This window comes from Rhinoraja longicauda, chromosome 33 (assembly GCF_053455715.1).
Source record: "Rhinoraja longicauda isolate Sanriku21f chromosome 33, sRhiLon1.1, whole genome shotgun sequence".
Taxonomy (NCBI): Eukaryota; Metazoa; Chordata; class Chondrichthyes; order Rajiformes; family Arhynchobatidae; genus Rhinoraja; species Rhinoraja longicauda.
The window spans coordinates 6,211,980-6,231,807 of NC_135985.1; the positions used below are offsets into that span (position 1 = coordinate 6,211,980).

The window sequence follows — 19,828 nt, forward strand, 5'->3', positions numbered from 1 at the left end:
TAGATTCGGGGGTAAAATGCTTTCCTATCAGCGCAGTTTAGACACCATAAATGCCCCCAATTCTTGGAATTAATTCTAAAAATCGTTCCACCAAAAAGCTTACACAATCATCAGTGGGGTAAGAATCCTTGAATGCTGTAAACTTTTATGATTTTATTGTGCCTAACATGAATAAGACAGGCAGCAATTAAATCAGCTACATCTTAAGTCTTAAGCAATTTGAAAGTTACTCTAGTTACGGAATCACAGGTACTACTGTGATAGTACTGGGCGCTGCCATTTAATTCACGTGCACTGGTTTCACATATCACTCCTTTATAGACACGAGTGTTGAATCAGGTTACAGCCAATATAAACAGCTGCCGGGATCGCTGCCCAGTAGAGGCCTGGGAAAGGCTGAACAGCTTTGTCAGTCCCACAGTAATTATTATTAAATAATCTCTTCTTGCTAGGAAATGACAACCTGAAAATGGTGGGCAAGTTTGCAACGGTTAAATTAACCTTTAATACTGAAGGTTATTCAGCGGGGAAACAGGTCCGTTGGCCCACCGAGTCCACACCGACCAACAATCACCTGTTCACACTAGTGCTATGTTATTCTACTTTCACCCTACACACGAGGGGTAATTTACAGAGGGCCAATTAACTGACAACCCCGCATGTCTTTGGAACGTGAGAGGCAACTAGAACACATCTAGAGCGGCAGGGTGGCGCAGCGGTTGAGTTGCTGCCCTACAGCAAATGCAGCGCAGGAGACCTGGGGTTCGATCCCGACTACGGGCGCTGTCTGTACAGAGTTTGTACGTTTTCCCCGTGACCCGCGTGGGTTTTCTCCGAGATTTTCGGTTTCCTCCCACACTCAAAAGACGTACAGGTATGTAGGTCAATTGACTTGGTAAATGTAAAAAATTGTCCCTAGTGTGTGTAGGATAGTGTTAATGTGCGGTCGGAGCGGACCCGGTGGGCCGAAAGGGCCTGTTTCTGTGCTGTATCTCTAAACTAAATCTAAACATGGAAGAAACCCCTGCGGGCACAGAGAGGACGTGCTAACTCCGCACAGACAGCTCCCGTGGGCAGTATCAAACCCGTATCTCCGGCCGTGAGAGGCAGCAGCTCCACCTGCTGCGCCACTGTGCCACCTTTTAATTCACTTATTTTCTAAAATATGGATTATATCTGACAAGTCCATGGAAAACAACTTTGAGATGGCAAGGTGGTAAAATTAAAAGCCAACTGATCTCCCAGGTAAGTCAGCTTTACAACGACGGAAGAGAAGGAATGGGTGACGTTTCGGGTCGATACCCTTCTTCAGACTGAGTCATGGGAGAGGGAAATGAGTGATACAGATGGTGATATAGAGAGATATAGAACAAATTAATGAAAGAGGTGCAAAAGGTAACAATGATCAATGAAAGGTTGAGCCCATTGTTGGCTGTGGGCCAGGTGATAACGAGTTAATACAGACAGTGAAACTCAACTGGGCGACAGTGAAACTAGCACGACTACTAGGGTGCGGGAGGGACACAGAGAGAAGGGATGCAAGGGTTACTTGAAGTTAGAGAAATCAATATTTATACCGCTGGGTTGCAAGCTGCCCAAGGCACAACTGAACACAATTACCAGTCCCCTTAATCTTCAGACCATCCATCTGAAATTGTTGTAGAGCTCTATGAATTTTCTGAGCATGAACACATAATATTGACTGAAATTTGGACAGGAATTTGAGGGTGGCAAGCATAGATGGAGCTCATAAGGATAGCAGAGTCAGGGGGTACGGGGAGAAGGCAGGAACGGGGTACTGATTGAGAATGATCAGCCATGATCACATTGAATGGCGGTGCTGGCTCGAAGGGCCGAATGGCCTCCTCCTGCACCTATTGCCTATTGTCAACCGAGGAATTGAAATAAGGGCATACATGTTCTCCTAAGCAGCTCGCAGTCCTAAAGTGATTAAATGTAAAATATATTTACCTTTAACTGCTTGCTGGTTCCATAAAACTTGGTAGGTCTTAAAGTAACGTTTACAAGGAGCTCGTTTTACAGTTACTGCCGATCCACTCTTCAGTAACGGGACAGAGTAGCACATCGCACCACGGAATAAACTGGCCATGATGAAGGGAGACGGTGTTGCTTCAAGCCACCCTGTCGGGCAATTGAAAACAAAATGGTTAAGGCCATAATAGTAAAGTCAGTCTTTCCTCAAAGCACACCTCCAGATTCGGGGACAGTCTCTTCCCAGCTGTTATCAGGCAACTAAACCATCCTACCACAACCAGAAAGCAGTCCTGAACTACGGTGTATGTAGGAAGGAATTGCAAATGCTGGTTTAAACCGAAGATAGACACAAAAAGCTGGAGTAACTCAGCGGGTCAAGGGTGCATCTCTGGAGAGAAGGAATAGGTGACACTTCAAGTCGGGACTCTTCTTCAGACCCTTCTGTCTGAAGATGGGTTTTGTTCCTGTGCTGCACTGTTGTATCTTCTACATATATCAGGTAATAAAACTGTTAAAACACCATTTGGTTACATGCAAAATTGTTTATTTCAGTTCATGTGAAATGTAGGGATCTGTTACTAAAAAGAAACTCTGCCAAATTTTAGTCTCATGACTTTGCATCCTTCCTTTAACCTGAGTATTATTCTGCACCTCCAGCTAAGAAGCGTGTGGAAAGGAACTGCAGATGCTGATATATTCCGGAAGATGCTGGAGTAACTCCCGCAGAGCAACCATAATAGTGCAAAGCTTGTATTGGTTGGAGCTGAGATGGGTTGTGGTCAAGGTCATTCATCAAGAACCTGGTGGTTGATGAGAGGAAGCTGGTCTTTAACTTGGAGGCAGCAGTTTTCAGGCTCCTGTACCTCCTTCCCAATGGTAGCAGCATAAGAGTGTGGCCAGGGTGGTGTGGGTCTTTGATGATATTGGCTGCCTTCTTGAAGCAGCACATCCTGCAGATCCCTTCGACGGTGGGGAGGTCAGTCCCCATGATGGACTGGGCAGTGTTGTCAGGCTACTGAACCATCCAATGCTGTTAACCGTACACTGCGAATGGCTCGATTGTAATCACGTATTGCCTTTCCGCTTGTTGGTTAGCACGCAACAAAAGCTTTTCACTGTACCTCGGTAAACGTGACAATAAACTAAACTGAGCCGAACCATCCTACCAACAACTAGAGAGCAGTCCTGAGCTACGATCTACCACATTGGAGACCCTTGCGACTATCTTTGATCAGACTTTACTGGACACTATCTTGCATAAATGTTATTCACGTTATTCGCTTTATCATGTACCTGTACGCAGTGCATGGTACGATGGTAATCATGTATTGTCCTTCCGCTGACTGGTTAGCACACAAAGAAAGCTTTTCACTGTACCTCGGTACATGGGACAATAGTCAAGTCAAGTCAATTTTATTTGTATAGCACATTTAAAAACAACCCACGTTGACCAAAGTGCTGTACATCAGTGCAGGTACTAAAAAAGAACATACAATGGCACACAAACATAAAAACACATACATAAATAGTTCACAGCGCCCCCTCAGAGGGCCTCAAACGCTCGGGAGTAGAAATAAGTTTTGAGCCTGGACTTAAAGGAGTCGATGGAGGGGGCAGTTCTGATGGGGAATGGGATGCTGTTCCACAGTCTGGGTGCTGTAACCGCGTTAAACTAAACTGAATAAGCTAAACTAACTGTCCACCACTTTTTGCAGCTTCCCTCATGAGCATTTGAATTTCCGAACTAGGCTGTGATTTCCGAACCAGTCAGTTTGCTGGTTGCAGAAGTACGATAAAGTATTCCGTGACACGCCAAATCTCAAACAGCAGAGCAGGTAAAACAGGGTCAGGTTCTCTACGGTTTAAATACAATTCTTTGACCCCCACAGCAATATAAGAAAATGCTGGCTGTGGGTTGAACTGTACAGGACAAGGTTAATATTTTTGTTTACAACCCTCGATTCCCGTTCCCAAGAAATATCCTTCACTTCTCCTCTCAAGGTATCAACTAATTAAACACAAAACATTTTCTGTAAAATGTTATCTGTGGGAAATGAAAGTAAAAGCTTGATTTCATGTAGTGAATTAAACGAGTCTGGATTTTCTTTCAGGGAGGAAGTCACCTCTGGTGACCTTTTCTAACATAAGTGTCGAAGTTTTTTGCTTTTGAGACCCTATTTCTCTGCAGTCAAACATTACACAGGTCATATGGGAGTTATTTGTGGAAGTGTTGAAGAGAGAATCTGATCGCAAAAGCCCAGCGCTGGTGAGAAAGATTCCAAGGTGACCAAATAGCAAATGCAGGCAGTGTCGAGAAGGGCAGAGAGGACAAATGGGAGAATATCAAGATAGGTGGAAACACGCACCACGTGTTTAAACAAACATTTGGACCTGCAGTGTCCACTCCTGGATAACCATCCTTCTAGAATTAGGTCAACAGAAAATGAATGAACGGTATAACACAGAATAGGAAACAAAGGTCAAAACTGAAGCAATAGAAGACAGACCCAAAATGCTGGAGTAACTCAGCGGGTCAGGCAGCATCTGTAGAAAAGGAGACGTTTCAGGTCTGAAGAAATGTCTCGACCCAAAACGTCACCTGTTCCTTTTCGCCTGACCCGCTGAGTTACTCCAGCATTTTGAGTCTATCTTCAGTGTAAACTAGCATCTGCAGTTCCTTCCTACCCAAAGCTGAGCAATATTGCAATTAGAGTGGTAGAGCCAGCCAATGGAGACACAATGCCCTTCGTCCCACCTTGCCCATGCTGACCTAGTTGGCATACAAGGCTAGTCCCAAATTGCCCATTGACCTCTACGCTCTTCCAATCCATATATCTGCCCAAATGTCTTTTGAAAGTCGTGCTGCTTTGGTTTCTGTGGTGCAAATGTCATTCAAACGTCGCCCTCCATTGGTTTTAGTGGTGCAAATGTCATTCAAAAGTGGCGCTGCATTGGTTTTAGTGATGCATATAGTCATTTTAGTCGCGTTGTATTGGTTTTAGTAGTGCAAATGTCATGTAAAAGTGGTGTTGCATTGGTTTTAGTGGTGCAAATGTCCTTTAAAAGTCCTGTTGCACTGGTTTTAGTGGTGCAAATGTCATGTAAAAGTGGTGCTGCATTGATATTTATGGTGCAAATGTCCTTTAAAAGTGGTGTTGCATTGGTTTTAGTGGTGCAAATGTCATTTAAGTCCTGTTGCATTGGTATTGATGGTGCAAATGTCCTTTAAAAGTGGTGTTGCATTGGTTTTTCTGGTGCAAAATTAAACAAAGGGGGCAAAGCGGCGGTGCAGCGGCCGAGGGGAGGCAGCTCCTGAATAACCTTCAGGCTGCCTTTGGGACGGGGGGGGGAGGGGGGGAGGAGCCGCGACCCCCCCCCCCCCCCCCCCGGGCCCTGCAGGCGGTGTCTCCCCCCCTCTCCCTCTGTAGGGACCTACCTGGGTGCAGCAGCGGCGGCGGCGGCGGCGGTGGGGAGCGAGGCCGAGGACTGGGACTGGGCCTGGGACCGGGGAGCGGAGCGGTGGCAGCGGCGGCGGCGCCGGGCGGCTGCAGGAAAGGGCGGGATCGCGGCCGGAGCTCGTCAGACGCTGCAGGGGAGGGGGAGGGGAGAGAGGAGAGAGAGAGGAGAGAGGGGGAGGGAGGGAGAGGGGGAGGGAGGGAGAGAGGGAGAGGGGGAGGGAGGGAGAGAGGGAGAGGGGGAGGGAGGGAGAGAGGAGGGAGGGAGAGAGGGAGGGAGGGAGAGAGGGAGAGAGGGAGAGAGGGAGGGAGAGAGGGAGAGAGAAAGTGGAGAGAGAGGAGGGAGGGAGGGAGGGAGAGAGAAAGTGGAGAGAGAGGAGGGAGAGAGGAGGGAGAGAGGAGGGAGAGAGGAGGGAGGGAGAGAAAGAAAGTGGAGAGGGAAGGAGAGAGAAAGTGGGGAGGGAGGGAATAGAAGAGGAGGGAGAGGGGAGGAGATAAAGAGGGGGGTGAGGGGGAGTGAAAGGGGGGAGAGGTGGGGTGGACGGGGGGGGAAAGGAGGAGGGGTGGAAGTGAGGAAGAAAGGAGGGGAGAGGAGGATGGGAAGGGGAGATGAGGAAGAGTAGAGTGGAAGAGGAGGTGGTGAGAGTGAAGAGAGGGTGATGGGGTGGTGAGGAGGGGATGGGGGGGGTGTAAGGGAGAGGAGCAGGGGAAAAGACAATAGACATAGGTGCAGGAGGAAGCCAGCACCACCATTCAATGTGATCATGGCTGATCATCCACAATCAGTACCCCGTTCCTGCCTTCTCCCCATATCCATTGGCTCCGCTATCATTAAGAGCTCTATCTAACTCTCTCTTGAAAGCATCCAGTGAATTGGCCTCCACCGCCTTCTGAGGCAGAGAATTCCACAGATTCACAACTCTCCGAGTGAAAAAGTTTTTCCTCATCCCCGTTCTAAATAGCCTACCCCTTATTCTTAAACTGTGGCCCCTGGTTTGGGACTCCCCCAACATCGGGAACATAAATCCATACTGACTTTGACTGATCCTGTCACTGCTTTCCAAATGCGCTGCTATAACATCTTTAATAATCGACTCCAGCATCTTCCCCACTGCCGATGAAAGGCTAACTGGTCTATAATTTCCCGTTTTCTCTCTCCCTCCTTTCTTAAAAAGTGGAGTTACATTGGCTACCCTCCAGCCCACAGGAACTGATCCAGAGTCGAGAGAACATTAGAAAATGTTCACTAATGCATCCACGATTTCTAGGGCCACCTCCTTGAGTTCTCTGGGATGCAGACCATCATGCCCTGGGGATTTATCTGCCTTCAGTCCCAACAATTTACCGAACACCATTTTCTGACTGTGGATTCCCTCCAGTTCCTCCCTTCCACTAGATCCTCGGTCCCCTAGTATTTCCGGGAGATTGTTTGTGTCTTCCTTAGTGAAGACAGAACCAAAGTACTTGTTTAACTGTTCTGCCATTTCCTTGTTTCCCTTTATAAATTCGTCTGTCTGACTACAAGGGACCTACATTCGTCTTCACTTATCTTTTCCTTTTTACTAAGTTGCTGGTGATATTGACTCATAGGAATTTGAAGTTTTCAACCATCTCTACTTCGGCGCGGTCAATGCAAACTGAGGTATGTGTACCGCTGCACTTCCTGAAGTTGATTACTATCTTCCTTGTCTTGCTGACATTGAAAGAAAGGTTGTTGACTCGACATCAGGACACGAGGTTCTCAAACATCTTCCGGTACTCCATCTCTTCATTATTTGATATCCGGCCCACAATGGTGGTATTATCTGCGTATTTGCAAATTGAATGAGAATTGTAGCCACGGGTGTACGAGGAGTAAAGAAAGGGGCTGACAATGCATCCTTGCGGAGCACCAGTGCTGAGGATTATCGTAGAGGATGATTTTTTTCCCCCTATCCTCACTGATTGGGGTCCGTTGGTCAGGAAGTTGAGGATCCAGTTGCAGAGATCAGAATTTCATAGTTCCGATGCTGGAACAGGCCGTGGGATTTTCTCCGCCCGGCGGGGGCGTCAATGTCGGGAGTCCCGACAGCCCCGACGTGGCAACTTCAACAGCCTGACCGCGGGAGAAGACGGCAGGGAAGAGAAAAGATATTCTGGCCTTCCATCACAATGAGGAGGTGACTGGAGGAGACTCACTGTGATGGATGTTTCTTTATTTTTTGTTTTGCGTTGGTTTGTGATTGGGTGTGTTATTGCTTATTTTTATTCCTCTTATTGTTGGACTGTGGGCAATGGAATTTCGTCCAAAAGACTTGTTTTTTTGGATGACAATAAAGGCTATTCTGATTCTGGTACACACGACAATTAAACACTCTTGACTCTTGAGAGAGCAAGGTTGGGGCAACCATGATGGGACTTCAAGTAAAATACCTGGGACTATCCTTGGTCGGACTTTGCAGGCTTTACCTTGTACTAAACGTTATTCCCTTATCAAGTATCTATACATTGTAAATGGCTCGATTGTAATCATGTATTGTCTTTCCACTGACTGGATAGCACGCAACAAAAACCTTTTACTGTACCTCAGTACACGTGACAATAAACAAAACTAGTGCAAAATTAAATAAATAAGTTTGCTACCCGAATCACACATAACCATTTTTACCTGACAAAAGTGTACATCTTTTGCACAATTAATTTTAAATAATCAAATTTATTTACAGCAGAAGACATCAGTGGCAAGAAAAGAAAATGTTTTCTGAAACAGTGATGCTTCATATTTTTGCCTATAAATAAACATACACAATATACATGACACATAAACACTAGTTTTCCAAATAAAGAGTTAAATCTCTTTGGTATTTCAGATATGCATCCTGATAATAGGTAAGCTTAATTATTGCATAGCAAGGGAATTCTTAACCATTTGCTTACACAGGATCTAATACCTTTGTGGAAATCTGGATATCCTTCGAAGCCAAACATCTTAATTATCTACATTTCTGACATTGTAAATATATTTCTCATGTATATGTCACAAGAGGAAAGGCAAAAGTAATGGAATTTAAAATCTTTTTATAAATTAAAACGTATATATTTTCATGCTTTATTGAGTGACAATTTTGACCAATACATTGACAGCGGATCTTATGAATTATCTCCATATATGTATAATAAAATACAATATTTTGTGCTTATCAAGAGATAACAATAAATATTTATGCGGAAATCAGTGCTAATTACTGTGCCGTTCGGAAGAGAATATATGTGAGGTTGGTTTAACATTGAATCCTAAGCTGTTAAAGAGGGAAAAGGCTCCCTCGACAGATTAGTGCTGAAAGGACTGTCCATTTCATGTCCTCATTAATATTGAGCTGTAGACGTGAATGTGAAATACTTTTGTAAGTGATTTTGAAACTGCCACTTTAAACTGCATGCAGGATATTGTGATGTAACTGACAGTGTCCAAACATGTGGGATACACAGTAAGACCATTAGAAATTAGCATCGTCTTTAATTTAGTGGCAAAAGACTTGAGCCAGAAGGTTCAGGGTTCAAATTCACTGTCGAGATTTTAGTGCATCATTTGTACTATGTTTTAATTGCAGAACTGAGAGAATGCTGCAATCTGTTTTCACATCAGGCAGTGAAGTAAATTCTCATCTGTTTTTGTAGGAATACATCCATAAACAATTACACTAACTAACCCTTGAAAAGCAAGGAGTTCTTTTAGTGTCCTAGGGAACAGTTATTTCTCAATCTTTAACAAATTATAATAACTCATTTCTCATTAATACTACTGAGATCATTTGGCATTTAATTAATTGCTTGGCAAATGTCCACCCATTGTTACCAGAACCAGTTATCTCTCAGGAACAATATGAAGACCAAAGCTAGCTTTTGTTTTCCGTTGCATATTCCAACGAAGTATGATAAAGTCATTAGATTGTTCCGACACAAGGAACTGCAGATATCGGTTTACCAAAAAGACACAAAGCGCTAGAGTAACTCAGCAGGTCAAGGAGCATCTCTGGAGAACATGGATAGGTGACGTTTTTGGTCGAGACCCTTCTTCAGACTGATTGGAGCAGGGGAGAGAAAGCTGGAAGAGAGATTGGGGTGGGGGCAAAGCCTGGGGAGTGATAGGTGGATGCAGGTGAAAGGAGACTTTGATTGGCAGATGGTTGGACAAAGGCTTGAGATGAAAAAACAAAGAGTGTGAGATAAGGAAATAAGGGTGGAAGAAGAAATGTGAAGCCAGAGGAAGGAATGTAGGTGAAAGAGGACAGGGAAAATGGAAAGGGGCAAATGGGCACAGGGACGAGAGGGAAAATAGGGATTTGTTTGCCTAAAATTGGAAAATTCAATGTTCATACCTTTGGATTGAAAGCTACTCAAATTGAATACGGGGTGCTGTTCCTTTTGAAGCCAATTAACCTACAAACTGCTAAGTCTTTGTAGTGTGGGTGGAACACGGAGCACCCGGAGAAAACCCACATGGTCACAGGGAGAACGTACAACCTCCCTGCAGTAGTCAGGATCGAATCCGGCAACTCTACCGCTGTGCCACTGCGCTGCCCTGACTCAACAAGATTCGATTCTGTTCTGCAAGTTCAGTTTGTTCTCTCAAACTGATTCTTTATTGCAAGGATCTTCAAATAAGTTTTTCTCTTGTCTGGTAGACCAATGGGCGGTCAATCGTATTGGGCATCAGTTACTGGAAGAGTAGTTTCATGTGGAATGTGAACTGAAGTGGGAATGTAAGGCGAAGTGGGGAAAAACCTGCTCAATAACAAACCAAGCCATCAAGAGACTCTGAAACAGGAAAGTACAAAAGCACTTCAAAGCATCAAACACTGAACTAACAAGAAAATAGTATTAAAAATATATAAGTTTAAGAATAGAAAACAAGTTATCAGTATCAAATAAGGCCGAAGGTAAGAAGCAAATTAACTTCATGAAAGAAGCTGATGAAATCAACTGTGACCCATGTGGATTTGCTGCACTTGCCTAGCACAGAAAAGGCAGATCATACAGCACCTGGAATATTTAGTACACAGTGGTATTTTTAGACCCATGTCAATTGAACTTCTTTACGAAATTGAGGCTGCAGATGCTGGAATATCGAGAAACAAACAAACTACTGAACGAACTCTGTGTAGGAAGGAACTGCAGATGCTGGTTTAAACCAAAGACAAGTCACATAATACTGGAGCAACTCAGCGGGACAGGCAGCATCTCTGGAGAGAAGGAATGGGTGAAGTTTCAGGTCGAGACACAGTAGGTTTGGCAACATCTGTGGAGGGAATGGACTGACCAAGTTTGGGGTCGGGAACCATCTTCAGCCTGAAGTCCCAAGCTGAAATGTCGTCTGTCCATTCCTCCATAGATGCTGCCTGACCAGATGAGTTCCTTCAGCATTAACTTCTTCACTAGACTACTGCAATAATATTTTGCTTAACGAAAACTAACTGAACAGGGAAGGATTATAATTTTCTTTTACATTTTGAACAAGTTTATCCCAGAGAAGTTTGGCAAGCTATGTATTGAGCATCTCAATGTCTTAAAAGGGCTCATTTTACTGAAATAAATATCTTAGATTCAAAATAACAAGGTTTGAAACCTTTCCACAGTTCAAGATGATACTGATATTTTGTAATCTACTCGAAATTATTTTTGAGAGACCTGAACTAGTAAAACAAAGGATTACGATATATAATTTGCTATCAGTAAGCACAGATTACATACATTTGCATATAGACATGGCAATTTTATTGTCACGATTAACGGATTGAATTCAGTTGGTCAATTGTAGGGATAATAGGAAATGATTGATTTAAGGCTGTTGTGTTGAATTGAATAGCAAGTCGCATGGACCCTTTCTGTCTCTTCAATTCTTTTCGCATTTTTGTCCTGTAAGAGTCAGAGGTTGATTTACACAAGGCAAGGCCTCAGTACGAAACCGTGCTCAATTGTTTGAAATGTTGTGAATACGAATTCGTAAGGCTCTGGAGGATAAAGAGTGAAAACAATGATATGACAAAGTGAGTCATAGAGTCATAGAGTGATACAGCGTGGAAACAGGCCCTTCGGCCCGACTTGCCCACATGTCCCGTCTACACTAGTCCCGCCTGCCTGTGTTTGGCCCATCTCCCTCTAAACCTGTCCTATCCATGTTCCCGTCCAAATGCTACTTAAACATTCATGTGCAATGCTACTGTAAGCGGAGAAGTATATTGGAAACGGGAGCACTAATGGAACCGCAGGTTTGTCCATTTTTCCTCAAAGTGACCTCAATCACCTGGTGCTACGCATCTCAAGATCCTAGGGAGATTTTGCCTCCCAAATATACCCACAGCAAATTCCCAACAAAAAAGAGAGAAATAGATTGTTTTCAATACGAAGTCAATCCTTTTTTCGAGTATAGGCAGAAAATGCTGGAGTAACTCAGCGGGACAGGCAGTATCTGTGGAGAGATCGAATGGGTGACGTTTCGGGTCGAGACCCTTCTTCAGACTGATGTCAAGGGAGTGTGTTTTCCCTCTTCTCGAGTAATTGACCGAAAAGCAAAACCCTCTCGATGATGGAAATGGGAAATAAAAAACATTACTGGAAATTAAAAGCAGCATTGGATTTGAACGATGCATTTGAACGAGGAAGAAAAACAGCAAGCAGATTAATGAGTCCAAAAGTCTTAAAACAGACATTCCCGCTTTGATTTTTCCATTTCGGAAAATATGTGGTCCTAATCTACGGAATAACTGAATCGAGCACTTGGTTGGAGAAAGCGTATTGCAGATATAACAATCTGTATGGGTTACCATTGTATTTCACCAAAGAAAGGTCGTGAAAATGTGACTGTGTACCGTCAAAAGCAGTAAGTGTTTGTAAATGCAGAGTATGGTTTTCAAAAAAATATACATACATTCAAATATAAATCAATTGGCTCCTCGTGAAAGGAAACCTTAAAAGGCACTAATTCCTCGAATGAGGGGACTTCTACAGGACCACAATTACTAACATTCTTAAACAGAATACAATGTAAATTGGGGCCCTTAATGAAAAAAAGGATTTATATTACATATAAGTTGCAAAGTAAATCCTCCATTTTCAAAAGCTCTGTAATCTTGCTTGCATACGTCTATTTAGGCTGGGCAGCACGAATCATTGCAACCATTGTTCTTTTGATTTATAAAAATGTTTTTTTTTTGCCCAAAAAGGTTAAAAAAATATTTACAGCTTAGAAACGCAAGCTTGTGCCTTAATGGAGATGTCAACAGTGCTTCGACTGGACATACGTTCATCCCCAAGTTCACAGCAGAGGATATTCTAACCGTTGAACCATTGGTAACCGTCATGCCAGAGAGGATAATAGTCCACCCTGTAACTATAATCAACGGCCAGCTTTATAAAATTGATATGCCAAGGCTCCACGAAAGGAGTTAACTATTTTATGCCTTTTCACCAGGTTTATGGGTCCAAACTCTGTGGATGTGCAGCGCGTTGTACACCGTGACCAGGTTTAAAGTGAGGAAGAGCACCCTTTTCACTGCAGAGCTGTGAGCCTACAGTTTCACATTTTTCTCGCTGCCGTTGATGCTGCCGACCTCCGTCGTTTTCTTCCGCAGGTTCTCGATCCAGCTGGTGCTGCCCAGCATGAACTTGCCGGTCAAGGCCGGCGACGGATTATTGAACCGCATGTTGCGTCCTGAGGTAATGAGCTCGCCGAAGCCTTCCTGGTGGGCGAAGGCGTAGCCTGACCTGCGCGAACTGGTGCGGTTCACCCGCCGCATGCGGTGCTGCGTCGGCCGCTGTTTCCTCCTCGCGCGTTGCATGTACCGCACCTGCAAACGATGCATTTTACCACGATTAGAGTCATTGAAAGACACAGCATGGAAATCGGCCCACTGGGCCCACATGGTCTTATGGAGGTGTACAAGATCATGAGGGAAATAGATCGGTAGAAGCACACAGGGCCGGAGATAGAGGGAGAAGTTGAGCAGGCGGGGACTCTATTCCTTGGAGCTCAGGAGGATGAGGGATGATGTTTTCGAGATGCATAAAATCATGTTTAGTTTAGAGATACAGCGCAGAAACAGGCCCTTCAGAGACCAGGTCCGCGCCGACCAGCGATCCCCGCACATTAACACTATGTTAACATACACATACACACTGGCGACAATTTTTTTAAACATTTACCAAACCAATTAACCTACACACCTGTACGTCTTTGGAGTGTGGGAGGAAACCGAAGATCTCGGAAAAAAACCCACTAAGGTCACGGGGAGAACGTACAAACTCCGTACAGACAGCACCCGCAGTCAGGATCGAACCCGGGTCTCCAGCGCTGCATTCGCTGTAAGGTGGCAACTCTACCGCTGCGCCACCGTGACCGCTGTGATCGTGAGAGGAATAGATCGGGTAGACACACAGAGTCTCTTGCCAAGAATAGGGGAAGCAAGAACCAGGGAACATAGGTTTAAGGTGAGGGGGGGGAGGTTTAATAGGAATCTGAGGGGTAATTTTTTCACACAAAGGGTGGTGGGTGTATGGAACGAGCTGCCAGGGGAGGTAGTTGAAGCGATACTATCGCAATGTTTAAGAAACATTTAGACAGGTACATGGATAGGACAGTTTTAACGAGATATGGGCCAAGTGCAGGCAGGCGGGACTAGTGTAGATGGGACATGTTGGCCGGTGTGGGCAAGTTGGGCTGAAGGGCTTATTTGCACTCTGTCAGACTCGATGAATCTATGACTGACCATTGAGCACATGTTCACACTAGTTCCATGTTGTCCCATTTTCTCACCCACTCCCTGCACACTGGCAATGTATACAGGGCAATCAACCCACAAACCTGCACGTCTTTGGGACATGGGAGGATACCGGAGCACCCACGTGATCACAGGGAGAACGTGCAAACTCCACACCTGAGGTCAGGATTGAACCTGGCTCTCTGGTGCTGTGAGGCAGCAGCTCTACCAGCTGCAGCACTCTGCCAGGGCATGGCTCAAAAATGCTGCCTTGTGTCTGGAAACCATTTTCTCTGAGGCGTGTCACCCTGTTATAGGATAGATGTCATTAAGCTACAAAAAGTACAGAGTAGGTTCTTGTAAATCTTCTCTGCACTCTTTCCAGCTTAATGACATCCTTCCTATAGCAGGATTACCAAAAGTGCAGCCAATGTCAAAGGAGCAGAATTAGGCCATTCAACCCATCAAGTCTACTCCGCCATTCGACCATGGCTGACCTATTATTCCCTCTCAACCGCATCCTCCTGCCTTCTCAACTTAGGAGAGGAACTTACTAACGTCTGGTACAACTGTAACATAAACGTCCCAGCTTCCATACTCAATACCCTGACTGATGAAGGACAATGTACCAAAAGCCTTCTTGACCACCCTATCTACCTGTGACACTACTTTCAGGGAACTTTCAAATTTAGAGATAAAGCGTGGAAGCAGACCCTTTGGCCCACCTGGTCTGTGCTGACCAGCGATCCCCGTACACGAGCACTATTTTTAACTAAAGCCAAGTAACCTACAAATCAGTATGTCTTTGGTAAGTGGGAGGAAACCGGAGCACCCGTAGAAAACCCATGTAGTCACAGGGAGAACGTGCAAACTCCATCTAGACAGCACCCATAGTCAGGATCAAACCCGGTTCTCTGGCGCTGTAACTTACAGGATGATGATTTAGGTATCCTTAAGATTCCTACTTTAATGTATGCAAGTGGTGATAAAATCTGATTTACGATGCCTTGTCAGACTAATTACTTTCTGCACTGTGCCACCCCGAACTATGTACCTGCACTCCTAATGGGGCGGCACGGTGGCGCAGAGGTAGAGTTGCTGCCTTACAGCGCCAGAGACCCGGGTTCGATCCTGACTACGGGTGCTGTCTGTACGGAGTTTGTACGTTCTCCCCGTTAATTGGCTTGGCATAAATGTAAATTGTCTCTGGTGTGTGTAGGATAATGTTCGTGTGCGGGGATCGCAGGATGGCGCGGACTCGGTGTGCCGACAGCCCTGTTTCCGCGCTGTTCCCCTCAACTAAACTAAACGAGATCCATGCGAGATCTAAACGGGAAATAAGGTCAGTTAGAGTAAGTCGCAGTGAACAAGCAAGGGTCTGTCTTTTTCCAGCACTGATAAAAAGCCAGCCAGGGTAAAGAACTGAGTGATACCTTGTCACTTAAGCTTGGTTTCAAATCCACTTTCAGGAACCTGAACCCCACCACTGGTATGATGCACAGCACAGTGGTCACGATTATAATCAGCCACACAGAGACATGGATCAGGGAATTCCGAGCATTTCCTGCAGGCAAAAAGAGTTTCAAAATAAACGTCAACATGCATAACATAGAAACATAGAAAATAGGTGCAGGAGGAGGCCATTTGGCCCTTCGAGCCAGCACCGCCATTCATTGTGATCATGGCTGATCATCTACAATCAGTAACCTGTGCCTGCCTTCTCCCCATATCCCTTAATTCCACTAGCCCCAAGGGCTCTATCTAACTCTCTTAAATTCATCCAGTGAATTGGCTTCCACTGCCTTCTGTGGCAGAGAATTCCACAAATTCACAACTCTCTGGGTGAAAAAGTTTCTTCTCACCTCTGTTTTAAACGGCCTCCCCTTTATTCTTAGACTGTGTCCCCTGGTTCTGGACTCCCCCAACATTGGGAACATTTTTCCAGCATCTAGCTTGTCTAGTCCTTTAATAATTTTATACGTCTCTATAAGATCCCCTCTCATCCTTCTAAACTCCAGTGAAGACAAGCCCAGTCTTTCCAATCTTTCCTCTTATGACAGTCCCTCCATCCCAGGGATTAACCTTGTGAACCTACACTGCACTGCCTTAATAGCAAGGATGTCCTTATATCCAAAGTATCCAAAATGTTGATTCTGAACTTTGTCCGATACTTTTAATAAATGTGTAAACACGTTCCTATTCCTTTCTTTGTGGCAAGTATCAAAATCTTAAGGTATTGTCTCAATTCCAGAAAGTGTTGGCAGTATGCAAATATTTTTATTTTACTATTTTTCAAAATGGACTAGTAAATTTATTTATGTATTGGAAAGAACTGCAGATGCTGGTTTAAATCGAAGGTAGACACAAAATGCTGGAGTAACTCAGCGGGTCAGGCAGCATCTCGGGAGAGAAGGAATGGGCGACGTTTCGGGTCTCGACCCGAAACGTCACCCATTCCTTCTCTCTCAAGATGCTGCCTGGCCCGCTGAGTCAGTAAATTTACTTACACGGAACATAGGCCACATAGTACAGCCCACAATATCTGTGTTGAACATGAGGCCGAGAAACTAATCTCTGACAGTGTGTTCCAGCACCTTTGGGTAAAAAACCTGTCCCACACATCTCCTTCAAACTTTGCCCTCCTCACCTTAAAGCTATGCCTTCTAGTCTTTGACATTTCCACCCTGGTCTGACTCTCTACCCTATCTATGCCTCTCATAATTTTATACACTTTTATCACGTCTCCTCTCAATTCAGGGGCAGTTTCGTCCCAGCTGTCGTCGGGCAACTGAACCATCCTATCAACAACTGGGGAGCAGTCCTGAACTACCATCCACAACATTGGAGACACTCGGACTACCTTTAATCATTATTCCCTTTATCCTGTATCTGTACACTGTGGAGGGCTTGATTGTAATCCGAGCCAATTGCAGTCTTTCCGCTGACTGGATAGCAAGCAATAGACAATAGACAATAGGTGCAGGAGGAGGCCATTCAGCCCTTCGAGCCAGCATCGCCATTCAATGCGATCATGGCTGATCACTCTCAATCAGTACCCCGTTCCTGCCTTCTCCCCATACCCCCTCACTCCGCTATCCTTAAGAGCTCTATCCAACTCTCTCTTGAAAGCATCCAACGAACTGGCCTCCACTGCCTTCTGAGGCAGAGAATTCCACACCTTCACCACTCTCTGACTGAAAAAGTTCTTCCTCATCTCCGTTCTAAATGGCCTACCCCTTATTCTTAAACTGTGGCCCCTTGTTCTGGACTCCCCCAACATTGGGAACATGTTTCCTGCCTCTAATGTTACCAATCCCCTAATTATCTTATATGTTTCAATAAGATCCCCCCTCATCCTTCTAAATTCCAGCAATGACTGTACCTCGGTACACGTGGCAATAAATGAAACTAAACTGAACCTCCGGCATTCGTGAGAAAACAATCCTAGTTTGTTGAACTCTCCTTTCAGCTAATACCCTCTAATCCAGGCAGCATTCTGGTAAACCTCTTCTGCACCCTCTCCAAAGCCTCCACATCCTTCTTATAATGAGGTGACCAGAACTGCACGCAATACTCCAAATGCGACCTAACCAAAGTGCTGCATCGTGACTTCCTCATTCTTAGACCAATTCCTGTTATTAGTGTTAAATTAACAATACCATCCAGACCAGCACAAAACTAAACCTATTGCAGCTTACAACCCAGCAGTTGATTTCTCAAATTTCAAGTAACTCCTTCACTCCTTCCCACCCCCCTCTCGCCACCCCCCCTCCCCCTCACCACCCTAGTCATCCTACTAGTTCCACTGTTCACATCCTTGTATCCCTGTCGTTAGAACATCTTCCCCAGCCAACAATGGGCCATTATGAACTCCACCCTTCCTCAGGTCATCTGTTGCCAGCCCTGGTTTGTTCTGGCCTTCTCTATCTTTCGGTCTGAAGAAGGGTTCCGATCCGAAACGTCACCTATTCCACTTTCTCCAGAGATGCTGCCTGACCCGTTGAGTTGCTCCAGCACTTTGTGTCTATCCATTGCGGAGGTGGGTGGGATTGTACTTATTCTCAAATCTAAAAGTATGCACGGGCTGACGATGCTGATGATTTAGGTATCCTTCAGATTCAAACCTTAATGTATGCAAGTGGTGATAAAATATGATTTGCAATGCCTTGCCTGACTAATTCCTTCCTGCATTCTTGTAGCGAGAGAGCACGGTGTTAAGGCTCAGGAGACTTACCGACAAAAGGAAATTGGCTTGGAAATATCGAGAAGAGCCCGTTGCTATGCATCGCAAACAAGATGGAGAAATAAACCATCACACTGCCCCATATGAAGAAGTGATTGACTGCTGTCCAGTAGCTGGTATCAAGCCCAATCTGCAATGAAAATCAGAAAAAAAAGCTTTTTAGTTTTAGTTTTAGAGATACAGCACAGAAACAGGCCCTTCGGCCCATTGACTCCACGCCGACCAGCGATCACAAGCACTATCCTACACACTATACATCAGGAGGTGTAGATCGAGAGCAAGCAAGATTATGAGGGACCCCTGCCACCCCAGCAACGGACTGTTCCAGATGCTACGGTCAGGCAAACGCCTCCGCTGTCACGCTGTGAAAACGGAGAGGATGAGACGGAGTTTCTTCCCACAGGCCATCAGGACTGTTAACTTTTATAACTCCAGGGACTAAATTTTGTCTTCTCTGTATTAACTTTTATTTATATGCTGTAACTGTAATTCTTTTTTGTGCACAATCCGCAGGCATTGCCACTTTCATTTCACTGCACATCGTGTATGTGCATGTGACAAATAAACTTGACTTGACTTGACTAGGGACAACTTATAATTTTCACTGAAGCCAATTAACCAACAAACCTGTATGTCTGGAGTGTGGGAGGAAACCGGAGCACCCGGAGAAAACCCATGTGGTCACGCGGAGAATGTACAAACTCCGCACAGACTCAAAAATTCTCTGAATGCATTCAAGAGAGAGCTAGATAGAGCTCTTAAGGATAGCGGAGTCAGGGGGTACGGGGAGAAGGCAGGAATGGGGTACTGATTGAGAATGATCAGCCATGATCACATTGAATGGCAGTGCTGGCTCGAAGGGCCGAATGGCCTCCTCCTGCACCTATTGTCTATTGTCAGACAGCTCCTGCAGTCAGGGTCTCTGGCGCTGTAAGGCAACAACTCTACCGTTACGCCACCGTGCCACCCTTTTTGGAAATTATTAAGTTTTGGTGTGAAGGTTTTGCTTGCATTTCTTGCCTATTCCTAGATATCTGAACAAGCTGATTTAGAGGCCTGGATTTTGGAATCTCTGCAGTCCACAAGATGTGCAAGTCTCTCAATAGCAATGGAGCATCCAGAACCAAATTGGAAACACACCTCATATTCTACTTGGGTATCTTTCAACCCAATGGTATGAATATTGAATTTTCCAATTTTTGTAGTTGAATTGATTTGGTTTGTAAGTTTCTGCAGCATAAAAAAATGGGTTATATATTAACGGTAGTGTAGGGGTTGTTACCAATCCAGTAATTCAGGTGATCCGGAAAATATGAATTCCAATTAAATTATAGAATTTTGAGAATTTAAAATTCAACCTTTCAAAAATTTATTGCATTAAACCTGAATAAATTATTGCA

The 19,828-nt window shown here is 44.8% G+C and overlaps 2 protein-coding genes across 3 annotated transcripts in view; both read right to left on the minus strand.

Annotated features, from left to right (window-relative positions):
* nnt2 (nicotinamide nucleotide transhydrogenase 2) overlaps positions 1-5,584 on the minus strand; it is a 75,835-nt gene extending 70,251 nt beyond the window's left edge. Inside the window, exons 1-2 of the mRNA XM_078427498.1 lie at positions 5,432-5,584; positions 1,972-2,142 (exon numbers count right to left, since the gene is read on the minus strand). Coding sequence (XP_078283624.1) covers positions 1,972-2,110 — 139 coding nt within the window. The 5' untranslated portion in view covers positions 2,111-2,142; positions 5,432-5,584. The remainder of the gene's footprint in view (positions 1-1,971; positions 2,143-5,431) is intronic.
* A 2,627-nt stretch (positions 5,585-8,211) lies between these two features.
* atp8b4 (ATPase phospholipid transporting 8B4) overlaps positions 8,212-19,828 on the minus strand; it is a 176,661-nt gene continuing 165,044 nt past the window's right edge. For both annotated transcript variants that reach the window (XM_078427515.1, XM_078427516.1), the window contains 3 exons: positions 18,420-18,558; positions 15,619-15,749; positions 8,212-13,276 (listed from right to left, as the gene is read on the minus strand). In XM_078427515.1, coding sequence (XP_078283641.1) covers positions 12,998-13,276; positions 15,619-15,749; positions 18,420-18,558 — 549 coding nt within the window. In that variant the 3' untranslated portion in view covers positions 8,212-12,997. The remainder of the gene's footprint in view (positions 13,277-15,618; positions 15,750-18,419; positions 18,559-19,828) is intronic.